The following is a 21,118-nucleotide window of genomic DNA, read 5'->3' as shown; positions in this document are numbered from 1 at the left end:
AGAATCCAGAAACAGGGCAGGTTCTAGGGTTTTGATCGCCGCGGGCAAAACAAAAGTTGGCGCCCTTTTATACAAGAATATTCAAATAAACAAGGCGAAAACGGCGGGTCCGTTAGGAAAAATATTCCCATGAGATTTTTTACATAATCACATTCGTGAGACATCCCAGAATAAGGTTCAAGAAGTCGCCCACGTGAAAAGTGGTTCAATTTTTTTAACAATTTTTTTTAAATTAAATTATAAAAATCAATATTTTTGGCTCGCACAATTTTTTTTAGGTTTTTCTGGACAAAAAAGGTCTGGCATAATTTTTCTCTAAAGTTGATCTTTATCGAGTTATAAACAATGTAAAATTTGAAAAACGCGAAAATGGCCCTCTTTAAGACTTAATAACTCGGTTAAAAATTATTATTATTATGAAAGTTAGAACGTGGCTAAATCAAAAATTTAAAGCCTCCGCTACATGATCCTGAATAAATCTGTGTTATAAAATTACTAAGCTGTTATTTTAACAATGGGCGGTTAAATCGTATTGACGCGGCTGTAAATATGTCGCTCCCTTAGTATTAAAAGGGCACATCTCGAAAATCGTTACTTTTGGGAAAACGAGATTAAAGATTAAGCAACTTCATCGTTTTCATTTACTCACCTATAACATTTTTATTTGAAAAGATAGATAAATAAAAATCTAGGTATACAATTTACAGTATTTGTACTCTATAATGGATAATCGAAATATTACAAAAAAAAATAATTTAATTAAAAAAAAAACGTTTCAAAAAATCTCTCCCAAGATAGGCCCCTCTCCCACTAAATTTCTTTAAATTTTGAAGGCATCTTACGAATTAAGCCTTTTAATGATTAAATATACACTATTTTTTAAGTTACAAATCTAAATATGGCTGTGTAATAATAATGTTTAACTACTTTCAATGATAAAAGTGCCTCTTGTAAAGGAATTAATAAAACATTAAATCGTAAAAGATTAACAAAAAATAACTTTATTCTCAAAAACCAAAAAGTAATAGGCATGTAGCATACAAATCCAATAACAAAAACTATAACACTCTTTTTGGGACAGTCATATAAAAAAAACCAGAATTGTCTTAACGTTTATAATGTAACACAAAACTAAAATATTCTCACAAAAAATTACTGAATTTACTAGACAAAAAAATTAACAAATTTTCTCAACATAAAATCATTCTTCTTTTGTGCGAGCGCTTAAGATCTATCATATTCATTTTTTACAATCAGTCGTGTTTGAATAGAATAGAATAGCTAACGACTGGAATAGTAGCTAAAGAACTATGAAATATAAAATAGCCAGCAGGTTTAAGTTTTAAGTAATAGTCATAAATCATTTCAAAAATAAAACAATGTATTAAAAATTACAATTAGAAAACAGTTACATTAACATATTATTATAGTAACAGGCATGATAAGGGTCAATAAGTCTCTTAGAAATTAATTCTTTGAGATCCTGTTTCTTATTTAAACTTAACTCAAATGGCGCACTATAAACTGTTTTGATAGATATTTCTTTATTATCCAACATTTTCTTTCTTTTGTTTCTAACATTTATTTGTTTAAACGCGTCTTTGTATGATGTCTTATATTGAAAAAAGAATGGGTTCCCTTTCGTAAATTTCATAACTTTGATGTGATTCCATACGATGGTATTCTTCTCTTCGTCAACGTTGAAATTATATCCCCACTTGACTTGTAAATCTTTCAAGTCGTAAAAGAAATCATGATTCAAAGTATGAACGATAAAAGGTTTCCCCGTTTTCCTAGCTCTCTGAATTGCGGTGGTGGATTGAAGTGGTGTTAAGATTGGACCAGCTTTTAAATCTCTTGATATTTGTTTCTGTATCAGCATGTGTACATTGTCGGCTTCATTTTGCGTATGACCTTTTATAAGGAATTTGTGAGTTATGCCCTTTAAGTTTTTTATAGTAGTGACTGCAAACATGTATAAAGAAGCTATGTATTTATTTTTGTTTTGGCCACAACAATTATCTGTTACAAATGTTACGTTAACTTCATGTTCACCTGCATCCTCACAAACCTTCTTTAAAAAGTCTAAAACGCAACTTCCAATCTCCACTGCACCTCTTTTTCCTTGGGTCTCATCCCAGAAATAGCAATGCACGTCACCATAGCCTTTAAAATCGTCTTCATTCTCTGGTAATTTATTTAACACAGTCAAAGTAAAGTTGTAGCTATTCAATTTGGATTTATAATAAAACGATGATGTTTCTCCATTGGGACTTTGCATTATCGCTTGAACATCGTAGCAAACGCATAAATTATATTTGTCAAGAGTCATTCTATCATTCTTTTTTTCTGCTCGGCTTAATTCCTTTTCTTCTAGGTGAGTATCATATTTGACTTTGAGAGCAAGCCTCTGATCAGCAGAAGAGTTGTTATACTGTAAACAAAGATCGCATTGATCTTTCTTGGGTTGAAAAAAACCCAAATTAAAATGGGTAGTAAAAATCTCATAAAACAAATGAAACTTTCCAGAATCTCGGGAATTATTCTTCTGTTTTTCTTGAAAGTCTCTAAACAAGTCAGTAATACTTTTCGATCCACTTATGAACTCTCTTGAGGTCGACGCTCTTAAATAATGCGATTCAATTCGTGGTATTAGATTGATAAATCTAATGATATCTTCTTTCAGATTGTCATCCACGCGTCTATGACTATTATGTTTGCCTCTTCTATCTTCTTCAACAGAATTGCAATTGTTAGTCTTATATCTTACTGTGCGAATCATTTTACTTGTTATTCCCAACGTATTGATAAAAAATGTTTTGCAGACTCTGATTTTGGCGTTATCATCGTACAAGTAGAAAGCAGCATTTGGTGCTCTGGGATGTTGAGCGTTTGAATACTTATATTTAGGTTCAACTAAAGCCATTCTTGCTTTTATAAACATACGCTGTAATTGCAAATCTCCTAGTGCCCAAAAACATTTGAAATGTTGAAGTCTTTTAGCCTCATCAAAATTTTCGCTGCATTTCAATCTGCATTTCTGATTGCATGGACTCTTCATTTGACGCGCAGGAACAACGTTTCTAGTCTTAGTAGAAATGTATTGTTCTCCTGCATTTCGTTTTATCTTTTGGTTATTTTGCTTCCATTTAGTAGGATCAGCTTTACGTTTCTTCGATCTCCTGGGCGATGTTGCAACTACTTCAGAAGTACCATCATCAGAGGAACTTGAAGATGAGCTTGGCGAACGTTTTCTACCTTGATGTTCATTATAAGTGGGATCATTGTCACTAATATCAGCATCACTCTCTTCTGAATTCATTGGCGATATACGGTAATGTACAGCTGGAGTTCGTGGTGTTAAAATTACGGATTCTAGTATTGAAGGTGAAGTAGTTCTAGACGATAAAGACTGAGGCTGGGCTTCAATTTCTTTACCTTTTAAGATATGTGAAACAAATCGTCCTTGTTCCAGTGAACAACATCGAGAGGAAGAGCTGCTGCTAGAAGATGACGAACTGCTACTGTTGACGCTAGAAGACGAACTGGAACTACTAGATGACGATCTCGACGAACGTTTTGATGTTGAACTTAAAGGGATGTTCTCTTTTTCTTCATTGCTGACCTAAAAATGCAAAATAATATGTAAGTAGTTTATACATGTTAGTAAATTATAAACTTACGTTTGGGTCCTTATCGCAACTGTTTTCCCATTCATCAGGTAGATGTGAAACATTAAGAAGGTTCATAATTCTTCGCGATCGTGATGACATATTTCTTCAATTTTTTTGCAATGTATCTGTAAGAGGTTAAGATATGGTTACCCTCTTATTTAATACTTGTTAGTACATAAAATAATAACAATAATTAAGGCCTTAGTACCAAAAAACTTTGTAGTTTATGGACACAACTAAGAAACTCGTTGAATTATTTTAGTATTACAAGGATTTAACTTTCAATGATATTGTAAATCAAACAGATATTTTTGTAATAACAAGAATCCTTTAGATATAGTTCCAAAAATCATACAATAGTTTTAGTAATATAAAGAACTCTTTTTAAATAAACCCATAAATTTTCGGAAGTTTTAGAAATATACAGCATTTAATCTTAATGTGCCTTTATAAAACAAAAAATATAAAACAACACGTACCTCAAGTTTTGTAATAGAAGGGCTCAACTCGTAATGAGAGCGCTCACTAACACACCTGCTTCGACAGACATCGGCACCTTACTGAATGGGTCTATCTCGCGGGAAGATGTGTTGGCGGAGAGGGGAGTACGAAAGGGTCACATTATATCGGGACTTGCTTTATATTCTCCGTTTTCAATTTCTGTCAAGGCCAAGTTGTAGTACTAGTAGTTTTGTGCCCATTTATGCCAAAAACTCAGAAACGCTAATTTTCGAGATGTGCCCTTTTAATACTAAGGGTGCGATGTGTGCAAGTAAGATACATAATTGGACTGCCGGAATGGCATCTCTCTCGCACTCAGCATTTACGGCCTCCATACACGTGCATGGCGCTCATTACATATTATTACTTAAAAATAACAGCTTAGTAATAAAATAATGACAAAAATTTCTTCAGGATCTTGTAGGGGGGGGGCATTAAACTTTGATTTAGCCACTTTCTAACTTTCATAATAATAACTTTTAACCGAGTTATTAAGCCTTGAAAATCGCCATTTTTCTTTTTTTTTCAATTTTAAATTGCTTATACCTCGAAAATGATCAACTTTAGAGAAAAATTATAAGAGTCCGGGCCAAAAATATTGATTTTTGCAATTTGAATAAAAAAAAATGTTAAAAAGAAATTGAACCACTTTTCACGTGGGCGACTTCTTGAACCTTATTCTGGGATGTCTCACGAATGTGATTATGCAAAAAAATCTCATGGGAATATTTTTCCCAACGAACCCGCCGTTTCCGCCTTGTCTAAAAAGGTGCCTTCCGTTATAGTCCAAGCTGTGGGTGAAAAATAGGTCGATTTCAGGATATAATTCAGGAATTTTTAAAACCTATCAGGATCAGGTGTTGTAAAGGACGATGCCAGGAATAACTTATACTAAAATGTAACCAAAAATTTTGTGCGGTTTTTTATTTATGACGATTTTCATTTGTTAAATTTGCAATTTTTAAAGATTTTTAATTTTGCAGCTTAGGATATTCATTTTAGAGAAAAACTTTTAAATAGAAAATTATAGTAAATTATAAAACCTACAATTTTAGCTATGGCAAGTTTAATTTCGTTAATACGTTATTGCAAAAGAGCCTGCGAAAATTCCAAAATGGCCGTTTTTGCAATTGCCTTATTTATTGTAATAATAACTTTTACGTATATTTTAAGGCTTTAAAATGAAGATCTTTCAATACTTAACATAAAAAAAATTTGTAGTGCCCGATTGGTGACCTTGTTGCTTAGATATTATAATTTGTTTATCCCAAGAGGTCAAATGTCCAAGGCTATAACTTTTTGAAAAAAAATCGTACAGTATTAATCCAAGATCCACTCTCAAATCTCTCTAAAAGTCTCTAAAGACCTATATTTTTATGTTCTGATGTAAATAAATGCGTATAACATTTTTTTACCTCTTATTTAGGGTTTGAAAATAAGGGGGCAAATTTCGTTATAAACATTTAGAACTGAAGCCGCCCCTGTACATCATATGAGTTTCTAACTTGCAGGATATTGTTTCTGAAGACAAAATAAAGATGAAATACCAAAAAAAAATTTCTATGACCAACTGAAGCCGAGATAATTGTTTTTGTTTTCTTAAATCGTAGTGACTTTATAACAATTAAGAAATTATTTCACAGTCATTGACTAAAGAAAGACTTATGTTATCTTGAGTCGTCAATGAGCAGCCAAAGCGAACGGTTGTCTATGTACGAAAAAGCTGTGATAAAACAAACCCGGTTTCGCTAATGAGTTATTCGAAACGACAACAAAACAAAACAATTATTTTATTGTGTCTAAAAATTCGTGAATGTATTTAAAGTTTTTAAACAAAGCAATTAGTTATTGCGGATTTTACGAGTGTTTTTATTTTATTAATAACATTTTAATTCTTAACGTTAATAAGTAAAAGAACATTCGCTCATTGAAAGCTGTTAGCAGCAAGTTATCGTCAGCAATGATGTTAGAGATTCCAGTGGCGTATCAACCGAGCAGGTAACATGAACAACTTTTCAACAGGCTTTTATTCCCAAACAAATTATGAACAAAATGTAAAAACCATGGCTCCAATGATCCAAAATCCTATACAAATTCCCACTTGTTCCCAACAACCTAATGATTCACTACAAATAAACCAAACAAATGAACAAACAGCCAGTATTGAAGAACAGCAATAGAATGAGGTTACCGGAAAACGATTAAGAAGCAGTCCAGAAATGCCTAGAAGTAACAAAAGACAAACAAAACTTGGTGAGTACTGGTTAAGTAAACCTATAACAACACAAAATCAATTTGAAGCACTAAGTTCAATAGATGAAAGTGACAATTTGGAGGACACAGTTAAAAATACAGATGCAAAACCAAAACCACCTCCAATATTTGTATCAGGCGTGCAGATCTGCAAGTCTCTTATCGATCTATTGTAACAAGTAGCAGAAAATGATTTTATCACTAAAGCTATCAACAGCGAACAAATAAAAATTCAACCAAAATCAGACAAAGCATACACCGCCATAATAAATGCTCTAAAAGCAAAAAACACGGACTTCCACACTTATAAACCTAAAAGTGAAAGACACTACCGAGGGGTTCTTAAAGGCATGCACCCCCCGACAAATGTAAAGAGATAAAAGAAGACCTTAAAACCAAAAACCATAATGTTATAAATATATGGAATATACTACATAACCAAACAAAAAAATCGCTGCCTATGTTCTACATTGATCTAGAAACAAAAGATAATAATAACGACATCTATAACATTAAACAAGTAATGCATTCCATAGCAGAATTCGAAGCACCGCATGTCAAGAGAATAATTCCGCAATGTAGTAGATGTCAAAAATACAACCACACAAAAAACTTCTGCAATAAACAACCGTGCTGTGTCAAATGCGCAGAACCTCATTACACTAAAGAATGTCCAAGGAAAACCAGAGACAGTAATGTTAAATGTGCTAACTGTGGTGAAAATCACCCCGCAAATTAAAGAGGGTGTGAAGTTCACAAACAATTACAAAAACTTAAATTCCCTAACTTCAGACGACATAACGCGAGGACAAACCAAGATAGAACTACAACAGTCAACTATGTGCAACCTGGAATAACATACGCACAAGCAACGCAAGCAGTTAACCAGCAAGCCTCCAACCAAACTACTACACAACATATTATAACAAATCAAACTAATAACTCACAGACATGTCAGAACTGAAAGACATGTTAAAAAAACTGACGGAACAAATGAGCACTATGCTCAATCTCCTAACCATGATTCTCAACCAGAAATGAATCAGTTACTAAAGCTAGTATTATGGAACGCCAATGGCGTAAGTCAACATGTAGAAGAATTAAAAATATTTATTAACACACAAAAAATTGACATAATGCTGATTACAGAAACTCATTTTACATCCAAAAACCACATTAATATTCCACGATTTACAACTTATCATACGCAACATCCCAACGAAAAAGCACATGGAGGCACTGCAATAATAGTTAGTAATAAACTAAAGCACTACGAAATACAAAAACATGAATGCGACTATCTACAGGCCACCAGCATTGTTGTTGAAGATCAACTAGGCCCACTAACAGTATCAGCTATATACTGTCCGCCAAAGCACAATAACAAAATGGAACAGTTTGAAAATTTCTTTAAAACATTAGGAAATAGATTTATAGCAGGAGATTTTAATTCTAAGCATACTACCTGGGGATCCAGAATTATTACCACAAAAGGCAGAGAACTTCTTAAAGCTATAAACGCGACTAATGCAAATTACCTCACCACAAGGGAACCAACTTACTGGCCTACCGACAATGCAAAAATACCTGATCTACTTGACTTCTATATTGTTAAAGGAATTAATGTTAAATTGGCAAAAGTAGAATCTTGTTACGATCTACCCTCTGACCACTCTAGCGTAATCGCGACATGGTATGCACAAATAACAAACAGTACTAAACAACCATCACTATACAGTAACAAAACATACTGAAACATTTTCAAGACTAAACTAGATGAACTAATTGACATAAACATCCCATTAAAAACAGAAAGTGACATCTACGCAGCAGTAGAAAATCTTCAGAAATCTATACAAGAAGCTGCTTGGTATGCTACCCCTGACTGCTACCAAACAGAATTTAAAGAGCATTGCCCAACTGTAATAAAGGAAATGATTGCTAGAAAGAGAAAAATAAAGGAGGAGTGGCGAAGAAAAAGAACACCTAAGAACAAGACGAAATTAAATAAAATCACCAAGGAAATTAAACTACAATTGCATAATATCAAAAATAATAAAATACAAGAATATCTTACAGGTTTATCAGCAAACGCAGATAGTGAATATTCCCTTTGGAAGGCCACGAGAAAAATCAAACACCCGAAACAACAAATACCACCAATACGAAACCAAGAGGGAAACTGGTGTAGAAATAATAAGGAAAAAGCCGAAGCATTTGCAGATCACCTCACTAATGTATTCCAGCCACATACCATGGAAGATGGTGACACAGAGGAAGAAATAAATGACTTCCTGGAATCACCCTACCAGATGGACTTACCTATACAAAAAATCACCACTAAAGAAGTTAGAAATATGATCCAGCATGAAATCAGTCCAAAAAAAGCTCCAGGGTATGACCTGATCAACGGGAAAGTACTACAGCAATTGACATGCAAAGGTCTGAAAATGATAACGCAAGTATTTAATGCAATATTTAGGCTAGGTTACTACCCAGAACAATGAAAAGTTGCTCAAATTATTCTCATACCTAAGCCACGGAAAAATAAAACTCAGGTGACTTCATACAGGCCAATAAGCCTGCTACCTGTTCTATCAAAAATCTTGGAAAAACTTCTCCTTAAACAATTATCCCCAGTTATAGAAGAAAGGAAACTAATTCCCCAACACCAATTTGGGTTCAGAACACAACACGGAACGATAGAACAGGTACATAGACTGGTAAAACACATCAGAAGTGATCTAGAAAATAAAAGGTATTGTTCTGCTGCATTCCTGGACATTGGTCAGGCCTTCGACAAGGTATGGCATGCTGGTATGCTCTTTAAACTAAAGAAAAACCTTCCTCATCCTTTTTATCAAATCCTAAAAAGCTATATTTCCAACCGACATTTCCTAGTCAAGCAGGATAACGAATTCACAAACCTAAGACCAATAAAAGCCGGAGTACCACAAGGAAGTGTCTTGGGACCGATATTGTACTTGCTCTACACTGCTGACCTACCCACAAGTAACAGAACAGCGTGTGCAACTTTTGCTGATGACACTGCTGTGCTAGCCCCTCACCATGATCCAAATACAGCATCCAGAACCCTTCAGAAAGACCTTAATAATATACAAAGATGGCTTAAAAAATGGAAGATAAAGGCGAATGAGAGTAAATCCATCCATGTAACCTTCACCATGAAAAGACAAACATGTCCATCTGTAACACTAAATGAAACGCAACTCCCACAAACCGATACTGTCAAGTACCTAGGAATCCATCTTGATAGGAGATTAACTTGGCAAAAGCATATTTTTACAAAAAGAAAACAACTAGGAATAAAATTCCGAGAAATGTACTGGATCATCGGTCGTAAATCTCAACTATCTCTTGAAAACAAACTGCTGATATATAAAACTATATTAAAACCAGTGTGGACTTATGGTATCCAACTTTGGGGGACAGCCAGTCAAACTAACCTAGAAATACTGCAGAGATTCCAGAACAAAGTCCTTAGAACAATGCTGAATGCTCCTTGGTACGTGCCAAACTATGTGATAGAGCAAGACCTCAATGTTCCATCCACAAAAACAGTAATAACAGAATATGTATTACAAAAAATATTCCAAGAGACTAGAATCTCATCCAAACGAGTTAGCCAGCAACCTCACTGATGACCACAATGATGTACGACGCCTGAAGAGATTCAAAGTAGTGGACCTAGCAAGAAGATTCGAATAATCTGTGATAACTAACTTATTTTAATTTGTTTTAGTTTAATTTATGTAAAGAGGGTGATCACTGGTCTCTCTACAGGTCAAATTTTCAATTTTTGTCAAATAATTTACCTATTGTTATCAGTTGAAGACAGATTGTAAATATTACAACATTAAAAAAAAATGTTATCTTAAAATAAAAGTTATTTTAACCGAAAATTACATTTAATCATTAAAAATGATTTTTAAAATGTAGTGAAGATTTATTTTTCGTTACTAATGTGATTTATTGTGTCGGTTGCCCTTAGCAACGGCTAGCAACTTATAATACATTGAATCACGGTTTTTGCTTTAAATTTTAAAGCAATGCTTGGATTGATATGAAATTTGGGAAACACATAGATAACATGTTAAATAATACAAATGATATTGGGCCTCTGTGTACTTTTGTCCTGGGGGTGAGTTTCAAAAAATATATGTTCAAAATAAGTTCGGAAATGGATAAAACGTCTAATTCTAAGCACCTTTTGTTTTATAGCATTTTTTCACCAAGTTAATACTTTTCGAGTTATTTTCAAGTAAATACCTTCATTTTTTCAACAAAAAAACACGTTTTTAGGCGGTTTTTAACAAAAAAACTCAAAAAGTAAGTATTTTATTGAAAAAAAAAAAGAGTTTTAACAAAAATATAGCAAATTAAAAATTGAAAAAAAAATGATGTATGCATGAAATATCTAGACCAGCAGAAACACAGTTCAAGCTAATGAAAAATAGGTTCATATCTGTAACATTTCAAAGTGAATTATTTCAACGTGAAATAACCAAAGAATCATGCACTTTTTGGAGAAAAATCATTACAACATTTTTAAAGTGTTTAAAAAAAATGTATATCTGTTTTTTTTAAAAAATGTATAGCATCAAAAGTAAGCAATTTACGCTGAAAATAAAGTTGATCTCTTTTTATTTTTGGTCAAAAAACTCGGGAAAGTCACCCCCTAATTATTATCTTAAATCAAATTAATCATTACCACTTCACAAGTTACTTTGCTCATGAATATGATCTGTAAGTATCATCGGTTCAAAGGGCTTATTAAAAAAAATTGGTTTTAAACTAAATCTGTTTTAATTTTTAATTTTGAAAAAATGTTTTTTTTAAATAACTTAAAATTTATTAGTGTGACCAAAAATCACAAAGAGTAAACAAATTAAGGAGTAAAAAATGTAGTTTTTGCTGTTATGAATATTTTGGTTTTTGTGCTTTTTTTGGAAGGCAAAAATTTGTTAAGATATGGCTGTTCTAAATTTGCATACACTCGTGGTTATTGACTAGTTCAAGTCGTTTTAACTACAGCCCCTTCAGAAATAAGTAATTTAAACCGATGAAACTTACAGACATAAACGACACATACACGAGTAAAACAACATTGAAGTAAAATGGATTAATTTAATTTTTGATGCTAATTAGGGCGAGACTTTCCCGAGTTTTTTTACCAAAAAAAAGAGATCAACTTTATTTTCAGCGTAACTTGCTTACTTTTGATGATATAAACTTATTTTAAAAACAGATATACATATCTTATTAAACACTTTAAAAAAGTTGTAATGATTTTTCTCCAAAAAGTGCATGATTTTTTGCTTATTTCACGTTGAAATAATTCACTTTGAAATTTGACGGATATGAACCTATTTTTCATTAGCTAGAACTTTGTTTCTAGTGGGTCTAGAGATTTCATGCATACATAATTTTTTTCAATTTTTAATTTGCTATATTTTTGAAGAAACCCTTTTTTTCAATAAAATACTTACTTTTTGAGTTATTTGCCAAAAACCGCCTAAAAACGTGTTTTTTTTGTTGTTGAAAAATGAAGGTATTTACTCGAAAATAACTCGAAAGGTATTAACTTGGTGAAAAAATGTTATAGAACAAAAGGTGTTTAGAATTAGACGTTTTATCCATTTCCGAACTTATTTTGAACATATATTTTTTCACCCTTTATAAGGGGTGAAACTCACCCCTAAGACAAAAACACACAGAGGCCCAATATCATTTTTATTTTTTAACATGTTATCTATGTGTTTACCAAATTTCGTGTCAATCCAAGCGGTGGTTTAAAATTTAAAGCAAAAACCGTGATTCAATGTATTATAAGTTGCTAGCCGTTGCTAAGGGCAACCGACACAATAAATCACATTCGTAACGAAAAATAAATCTCCACTGCATTTTAAATTCATTTTTAATGATTAAATGTAATTTTTGGTTAAAATAATTTTTATTTTAAGATAATATAAGACTTTCTTTAGTGAATGACTGTGAAATAATTTCTTAAATGTTATAAATGAAGTCACTAAGATTTAAGAAAACAAATTATCTCACCTTCAGTTGGTCGTAGAAAATTTTTATTTGGTTTTGAATCGTTACTTTGTCTTCAGCAACAATATCCTGCGAGTTAGAAACTCATAGGATGTACAGGGGCGGCTTCAGTTCTAAATGTTTATAACGAAATTTTCCCCCTCATTTTCAAACCCGAAATAAGAGGTTGAAAAATGTTATACGCATTTATTTATATCAGAATATGAAATATAAGTCTTTAGAAGGAGAGTGGATCTTGGATTAACTCTGTACGATTTTTTTTTCAAAAAGTTATAGCCTTGGACATTTGACCTCTTGGGATAAACAAATTATAATATCTAAGCAACAAGTTCACCAATCGGGCACTACAATTTTTTTTTATATTTAGTATTGAAAGATCTTCATTTTAAAGCCTAAAAAATACATAAAAAATATTTTTACAATAATTACGGCAATTGCAAAAAACGGCCATTTTGGAATTTTCGTAGGCTGTTTTGCAATAACGTATTAACGAAATTAAACTGGCCATAGCTCAAATTGTAGGTTTTTTAATTTACTACAATTTTCTATTTAAAAGTTTTTCTCTAAAATGAATATCCTAAGCTGCAAAATTAAAAATTTTTAAAAATTGCAAATTTAACAAATGAAAATCGTCATAAATAAGAAACCGCACAAAATTTTTGGTTACATTTTAGTATAAGTTATTCCTGGCATCTTCCTTTACAACATCTGATAGGTTTCAAAAATTCCTGAATTATATCACGTTTTTTCACCCACAGCCTGGGGTATTAAGATAGACAAAATGGTTCCCAGAATTCAATTTTTTTCATTGTTTAACGTTCTATGTGATTAAAAAATAATATTTAGCTCAATTTTAACTCTCCACCCCCTTCCCCTCCGACCACCGCCAAAAGCGTCATTTTTTAGTTTTTTTAGGTGGGATTCAATCCATTTAAAAATTTCAAAAATTCACACGCATAGTTGAGGCTTTTTTAAAAATATTGAAGTAGTGTATTTCTTAATTATTTTTTACGTTTATTAATTTTTGTCGTGTCATTTATCAAAAATGCAATAATATAGTTAATTAAATTAATTTTTTTGAAAATCACTCTCTTACGATAAGTTAGAGGAGTGATAATGAGAGACAAAATTAGAAACACATATATACGGACAAACCTTAAGACGAAATCAGTACTTGATCTGTATATTGAAGAAAATCAGCAGAATTGGTGGGGACACCTAAAAAAAAATGAAGGACAACATACGAGTAGATACCAATGAAGAAAATATAAGAAGCCAGAATACAAAAGACAATAAATAGAGGAAGACCTAGAGAATGTTGGGATACAGCAGTCGGGAAAATCATTCAAAGGAAGGCAAAAACAATAGCAGAAGCAAGCAGATTAGCATATAACAAGAAACAACGTGTCGGTCCCGATATTGAAAAGTAAAAGGGACTCAGAAGACTATATAAGTACATATTATGTATGTACAGTAAAACCTGCCATATCCGGATTAATGTGGCGACAGAACGATCTGGATATGAAAAAATCCGGATATCAAGACCACTTCTTTTATAGTATCTGAAAAGTTTTCTCCGTCATACTTTCCAGTAATCAACGCCTTCAATAACTTTCGACGATAGACACGTTTTATAGATTCTATAATGCCTTGATCCATAGGCTGACAGATGGATGCCACATTTGGAGGCAAAAAGGATACTTTATTTCGCCATCTTTTATCATAGTTCTTTTGAGTCGGGATGAGAGGGTGCGTTGTCTACAGCAGGACTGCTTTTCTCGGTAGATTTCGGTAGATGCGGACGGCAGAACCGTCCGGATATGGGGAGGTCCGGATATGACAGATCCGGATGTGGCAGGTTGTACTGTATATTATTTATTATAGTATGGTATAACTAGACCCACACCCAGACATCCAAAGTGAAAGTTATCCTCCAACACCAAATTGTTCTATATGGTCCACATAATGTTCAGAATAAAGTCACACCATTTTGAGCGTCGGGTGGGGGGGGGGGGGAGAGGGGGAGAGAAATCGGTAAATTCGTAGTTTTTTACGTTTTTCGTCAATATTTATAAAATTATGCGGTTTAGCATGAACAACCTTCTATACAAAAATGTTCTACATTAAATTTGAAATAAAAAGGCTCTATGTATAATCCTTCTAAAATGAACAGTTCGAAAGTTACGAAGGTAGTATAATATAATTGGTCCAAAAAAGGCCTATCTCAAACATCCAAAGTAAAAGTTTTCCTCCAACACCAAATTGTTCTGTATGGTCCACAAATTATTCTGTAAAAAGTTATACTATTTTGAGCGTCCGGTTTGGGGGGGAGATGGGGGAGAAGTCGGTAAATTAGTAGTTTTTTTAAATTATTTGTCAATGTTTCTAAAACTATGCTTTAGCGTAAACAATATGCTACACAAAAATATTCTACATACAATTTAAAACAAAAAAGGTCCTATACATAATTGTTATAAAATAAACGGTTCCAGAGTTACGGAGAGTGAAAAGTGGAGGTTTTCGATACTTTTTATATGTCTCGGGCAATTTATAACATTATTATTGGTGAAAGAAATTTTCTTTAACAGGATTGTGATTTGTAAGTAAAATTTGCTATTTCAATGGCCGATGGTATGTCAGTGATAAGCCCTTGAAGAAACGTCAACCTCACCACCCAGAATCATCATCATTTGCCCAAAAAATATTATAAAGTATCGAAAATCTCCACTTATCACCCTCCGTAACTCTGGAACCGTTGATTTTATAACAATTATATAAAAGACATTTTTTGTTTTAAATTTTATGTAGAACATTATGGTATAGAACATTGTTTACGCTAAAGCATAGTTTTAAAAATATTGACGAAAAACGTAAAAAAGCTACTAATTTACCGACTTCTCCCCCATCTCCACCCTAAACCGGACGCTCAAAATGGTGTAACTTTTTACTGAACAATATGTGGACCATATAGAACAATTTGGTGTTGGAGGAAAACTTTTACTTTGGATGTCTGGGTTGGGCCTTTCTTTTGACCAATTATACTATACTACCTCCGTAACTTTGGAACCGTTCATTTTAGAAGGATTATGCATAGAGCCCTTTTTATTTCAAATTTAATGTAGAATATTTTTGTATAGAAGGTTGTTCATGCTAAACCGCATAATTTTAGAAATATTGACGAAAAACGTAAAAAACTACGAATTTACCGATTTCTCCCCCCAAACCCGACGCTCAAAATGGCGTGACTTTTTTCTGAACATTATGTGGACCATATAGAACAATTTGGTGTTGGAGGATAACTTTCACTTTGGATGTCTGGGTTATGCCATCTTTTGTATCAATTGTATCATACTATTGTATGGATGCCTACTTACCGATAATTATGTAAAATAAAAATAAAAATTAATCAATTCCACAACCAATATAATGTAACAAAACTCTTTTTGTTGTTCTGAAGCTATTTCCTTGTGGCATTTTTATAATCAATTATTTTCAATGGAAAATAAGCCACAATTTTAATTTTAATTATTTTGTCTTTTGACAACAACACCCGACTTGGGCGTCGAAACGTTAATAAAATCATTTTTCTGGTAAAATTGTGGCTTATTTCCCATTGAAAATAGTTGATTATAAAACTCTTTTTGTTTTACTTTAGTACACACGCACGCCATGCATTTTTGTTCTTTTTATTTAATCAGTTAAGCCCATTCGTACCTTTCGGTGTTGGGCTGTTTACAACTAGTTCAATATCTACATTTCAATACATTTTAATAATTATACAATACTTTTATTTTAACAATACAATTTTAATAAATATAAATTACTTATTTGACCCATTTTTCTGTCTATATGTTTTAATCTTGTGGTGCTTCTTTGATACTTCTTTTCCATGATGTTCTATTTTGAGCCAATTGTTTTGACATACTCCATTGCAGTCCTCTCTTCTCTGCTTCTTGTCTAACTTGTTCTTCCCATCTCATTCTTGGGCGACCTACTTTATTTTTCCCTTGTACTCTGACTTCATATACTTTTTTCGTTATTCTTGTGTCGTTTAGTCTGTGGATGTGGCCCAACCATCCTAACTGTCGTTCCCCTATAATTGTCTCTATGGGTTTTATCTTTAGAGCTTTAGTTATTGTGTCGTTTCTTATTTTGTCTCTTCGTGTGACCCCTTCTATTTTTCTCAAGAATCTCATCTCTGTAGCTTTGATTTTTCTTTTGTTGTTTTTTGTTAGCGTCCACGACTCACTCCCATAGACGATTGATGGTCGAACCACTTTTTGGTACACTTGTGTTTTGACTTCTTTGGGTACCTCTTTCGTTCCAAAGAACGTATTTCTTAATGTATTATAAATTGTCCCTGCTTTTCCTATTTTATTGTTTATTTCTTTGTCTATTTTACCATCTTCTTCAATAATTGTACCTAGGTAGTTGTAGCTGTTTACTTGTTCCAAAACTTGTCCTTCTACCTTAATTTTTATCACTTTTTTTGTAGTTGCCATAACCATTGTTTTACTTTTATCTGTGTTTATTTCCATGTTCATTTTTCTTAGTTCTTTTATATAAGTGTTTATTATTTGCTGCAGTTTCTCTTCCGTGTCAGCTAACAATACTATATCATCTGCAAATAATAATTCTTGTATTTGTACATTGTTCATTTTCCATTTTCCCAATATCATGTCTTTAGATTTCTCCTTGCATTGCTTTATTGCGTCATCTAGTACCATTGAGAAAAGTAATGGACTTAGTACACAGCCTTGTTTTAGTCCTATCTTTGCCTGGAATTCATCAGATTCTTGATTGTGAGTCCTTATTTTTATTTTATTACTTTTATATAAGGCTTTAATTATTTCTATCATATCCTTTTCTATTCCATTTTTCTTTAAACATTTCCATATATCTTCCCTTCTTATTCTATCAAAAGCTTTTTTCAGACCAATAAAGCATATGTGTATCTCTTTGCCTTTCATCAATAGTTTTTCTCCTATTTGTCTCAATATGAATATCAGATCTTGGGTACTCCTTCCTTTTCTGAAGCCATGCTGGGATTCTTCGAGTTTTATTTCTAGTTTTTCCCTTAGCCTTTTTTCAATTATTCCATTGAATATTTTGGCAGGAACGCTTGTCAATGTAATACCCCTATAACTTTCGCAATTTCTTGCGTCTCCTTTCTTAAACAGTGGTACTATTATATCTGTTTTCCAATCAGATGGTATTTCCTTTGCTGTGATTATTTCATTTAGTAGTTCTCGGAATTTTTCTTTTGAATTTTCACTCATGTACTTTACCATTTCAGCTGTGATTTCATAACATTTTTGTTCTTAATGTTGCAAAGTTTAGGTACAGAACAGTTATTCCTTTGCGACGTAGGTATTATGACAGGCCCCAGTATATAGTATTACTGACAATTCATAAGTCCATTGTTGACATAGGTATGATATACGCCATAAAAGATGTTTTAAAAAAATGAACAAACTAGATGGTAAAAAACATTTGTCTGCATTAATGTTGAATTGGTGATAAAAGCCATAAATATTCTTAGGTTGCGTTATTCTTATTAGTAAGTTTTTTAAAGGTAAAATAGTACGATTATTCAATCAATGTCTTAGGAAAAACGTTCAAAGTTAATCTATGAAATCTAAAAAAATAATGAATGTAAAAAATATTTATTTTTAAATCGGCGTCCGTCAAAATTTGGCGCTACGGCAAAAATTGAGTGAATCGTAAATGCGTATTATCGAAAAACATTGATTTTTTCGATATAAAACTAACACTTTCAACAATGTTTTTATTAACTTTTGCGGTCAAAATATAATAAAAAATTTCCACCCGAGATAGGGTGGCAACCACCTCCATGGTAAAAGCACCTTTTGGTATCATATAGATTTTGATCCTTAGACTGTCGACTACCTATTCTCAAATTTTCAAGCAAATCAATCCATTCTGTAAAAATTGCGAGGTGAAAAGCTTCGGTTCCTGGACTATAATATATCATAGTCAGTCACATTTCTATAAGTAAATATTTTTTTTATACATAATACAATACATAATTCGCAAATATTTTACGGCTATCCCTACACGTAATTTGGCGTGTACTAAAATTTACACTGGTATGGATATGTATACATTACTAGAATGTCATTCTACTTGACAATGTTATCATTAACTTTAAAGGGAAGGCTTTTGAATGTTCTTGGATAACTGTTATTTGTATAATTGCAAATTATTAATTCAGTTACTAAATGCGATAATTTTTTCACTAACTATGTATTCAGTGATTGTAATAATTTATATGTACAACAAAAACTAATACTTAATCGAGAAAAGAGGAAGTGATTTTTTAATAATATATTGTTACTATAGAACGCTTAAAATTTTGAACATCTTTAACAACAAAATACTTGGATCCCAGAATATATCCTTCTCTGCTTGGATCTTCCATAAATAATAAACAATAAATAACTTTTTATTAAGTTCACGTCTTAATATCAATATTATTATTTTAATAATATTCAATCAATATAATATTATTTTTCTACAATCACTTGATAAAGAAGACTTTTTCGCTTGTCAATGGCAACGAAAAGTTGACGTTTATTGAGGTCCGTCAGTTTATCGCTCTAGCGCGTAAAGTTTGATTTTACGGGCGTTGTCCGTAGCATCCGTACCATCATACAATACAAACACATTGAACATTCAAACTGAAAGATATAAAAGTTAATGTTATGACATTATTTAAGTAGTTATAAGGGGTCAAAATCGCGGTTTTTATTAATTTTTTTTTGTGACGCTCATGATCGAGTTAGTGCACCAAAATTTGGGAATAGACGTAACTAAGTAAAATCTCCAGGGGCGGAATGCTATGTGGCCGAAAAAGGGGTGGGGGCAGGGGTAAATATAAAAATTATAAGGGATTTTTTGTGACGTTCCTGATCGAGATAGTGCACCAAAATTTGGGAATGAGTAGGTCATGACGTAACTAAGTGGAATCTTCAGGATTGGAACGCTGCGTAGCCTACAAAGGGGTGGGGGCAAGGGTGAATATAAAAATTATAAGGGTTTTTTTGTGACGTTCGTGCCTGACGCAGCGTTCCGCCCCTGCAGATTTTACTTAGTTTTGTCATGATCTACTTATTCCCAAATTGTGGTGCACTATCTCAATCACGAACGTCACAAAAAATCCCTTATAATTTTTATATTCACCCCTGCCCCCACCCCTTTGTCCATCCCTGTCCGACTTATCATCGACTTATTTCGTATGCTTTAAATGATGACGCACGGGTAAAGATTCAAGGAATCAACTGTAGGTGTGGTGTAAGCCTTATAGAAAAATATTATGTTAAGGATTATTTATGTTATCTTTGAACTGTTGCCAAAACATCAATAATTTTTAACAAATCATTGGAACTAACTCTTGAAAAAACTGTAATTTGATATATGCTAGTTAAAACATGTTTCGCATGGAATTAATTTTTTTATATTTATATTGAATAGCTTCAATATTTTCAATACTAAGTATATTTAGGAGATTTTCGATTTCAGTTGTTCGATATATTTTTCAATATCTCTGAAAAAATACCTAATATTTTCAATGATTTAAATATAAATATGATACCTGTCTGTCTATGCCCTTCCACTCGGATCTCTATTGTGCCTTCTTCTCCATTGTCTTATGTTCATGGTTTTCAGGTCGTCTTCCACGTCATCCAACCATCTCGTTTTGGGCCTTCCTTTGTTTCGCCTTCCTATCGGCCTTCATTGTAATATTTTCTTTGTTGTTTTTTCATCGTCTTGTCTCTGTACATGTACCGGGTGTCCCAATAAGAATGGCTCTCGGCCATATCTCAGGAACCGTTTATAGTACAGCTTTCAGAAAAAAATATTTATAACAAAAGTTGCCTCGGGAAAAGCCTGGAAATTATTTTCATAATTGTAGGTTCACCGCTAGAGGGCGTAATTGAATATCAAAAATTAAAAAATCAAAATTTTACATAATTTGTCTAATGAAAGGGCACTGGAAATCCGATCATCGTATTCTTTAAAAAATTCTGCGCATATTTGATTTCACAAGTTTAAGTCTACCTTTGCAAATAAGAGGCGGGGGTGAGTGGGAACCTTGTCATGAAAAAATGGCTGTAAGTCCGGTTCTGCTAAATCGAATTTTGCAAACTAGGTCTTGTTGAAAACAGCTCTTTTTCATCAATGTGAGAGTTATAATTTCGAAACAGCTTATTAAGTAGTATGCCAGCTAGGAGGCGTTATTTAATTATTTTCAGAAATCTAGTTTTCTTTGGAAAATATTAAATACAAGTATGCATTTTTAATCCTGTATTACAAAATTAGATCAAATTAGCAACAGATTAGCGAAAACCGCATGTCTGTACCTTTTTTCTATCTTAACTAACGTGTAAATTTTAAACATAACTGTTACTCTCACCGGTAGACGAAGTTAAGGAAAGGTAGTGCGCTGTGGAAAAAACAAAGAAACATTTTTTTGATGTCAACGTGTATTAATTAAAACACAATAGGACAAACAACACTATAAAATATAAAAAAGAAATAAAAACAACTACTTAGTGACCACTTAAATGTTCAAATTATGGCCCATAATTTTT

General features: G+C 32.6%; 2 protein-coding genes across 11 annotated transcripts in view; one reads left to right on the top strand and one right to left on the bottom strand.

Annotated features, from left to right (window-relative positions):
- The window catches only part of LOC114336930 (uncharacterized MFS-type transporter C09D4.1), a 467,061-nt gene that overhangs the window by 87,148 nt on the left and 358,795 nt on the right, over positions 1-21,118 (top strand). The window contains exon 1 of one of the 10 annotated variants that reach the window (XM_050641710.1): positions 3,504-3,645. The exons of the other annotated variants lie outside the window; for them this stretch is intronic. The gene's annotated coding sequence lies outside the window, so the exon portion shown is untranslated. Of the gene's footprint in view, positions 1-3,503; positions 3,646-21,118 lie in introns of those variants that run through there. 10 annotated transcript variants of the gene reach the window in all.
- LOC126878804 (uncharacterized) lies at positions 1,393-4,526 on the bottom strand. Its single transcript, XM_050641705.1, has 3 exons — positions 4,154-4,526; positions 3,684-3,799; positions 1,393-3,625 (listed from the first exon to the last, which is right to left on the bottom strand). The coding sequence occupies exons 2-3, from the start codon at positions 3,771-3,773 to the stop codon at positions 1,409-1,411; spliced, it is 2,307 nt and encodes a 768-aa protein (XP_050497662.1). The 5' UTR covers positions 3,774-3,799; positions 4,154-4,526; the 3' UTR covers positions 1,393-1,408.

This window comes from Diabrotica virgifera, chromosome 1, assembly GCF_917563875.1.
Source record: "Diabrotica virgifera virgifera chromosome 1, PGI_DIABVI_V3a".
Taxonomy (NCBI): Eukaryota; Metazoa; Arthropoda; class Insecta; order Coleoptera; family Chrysomelidae; genus Diabrotica; species Diabrotica virgifera.
This window is presented reverse-complemented; position numbering and strand designations above follow the sequence as displayed.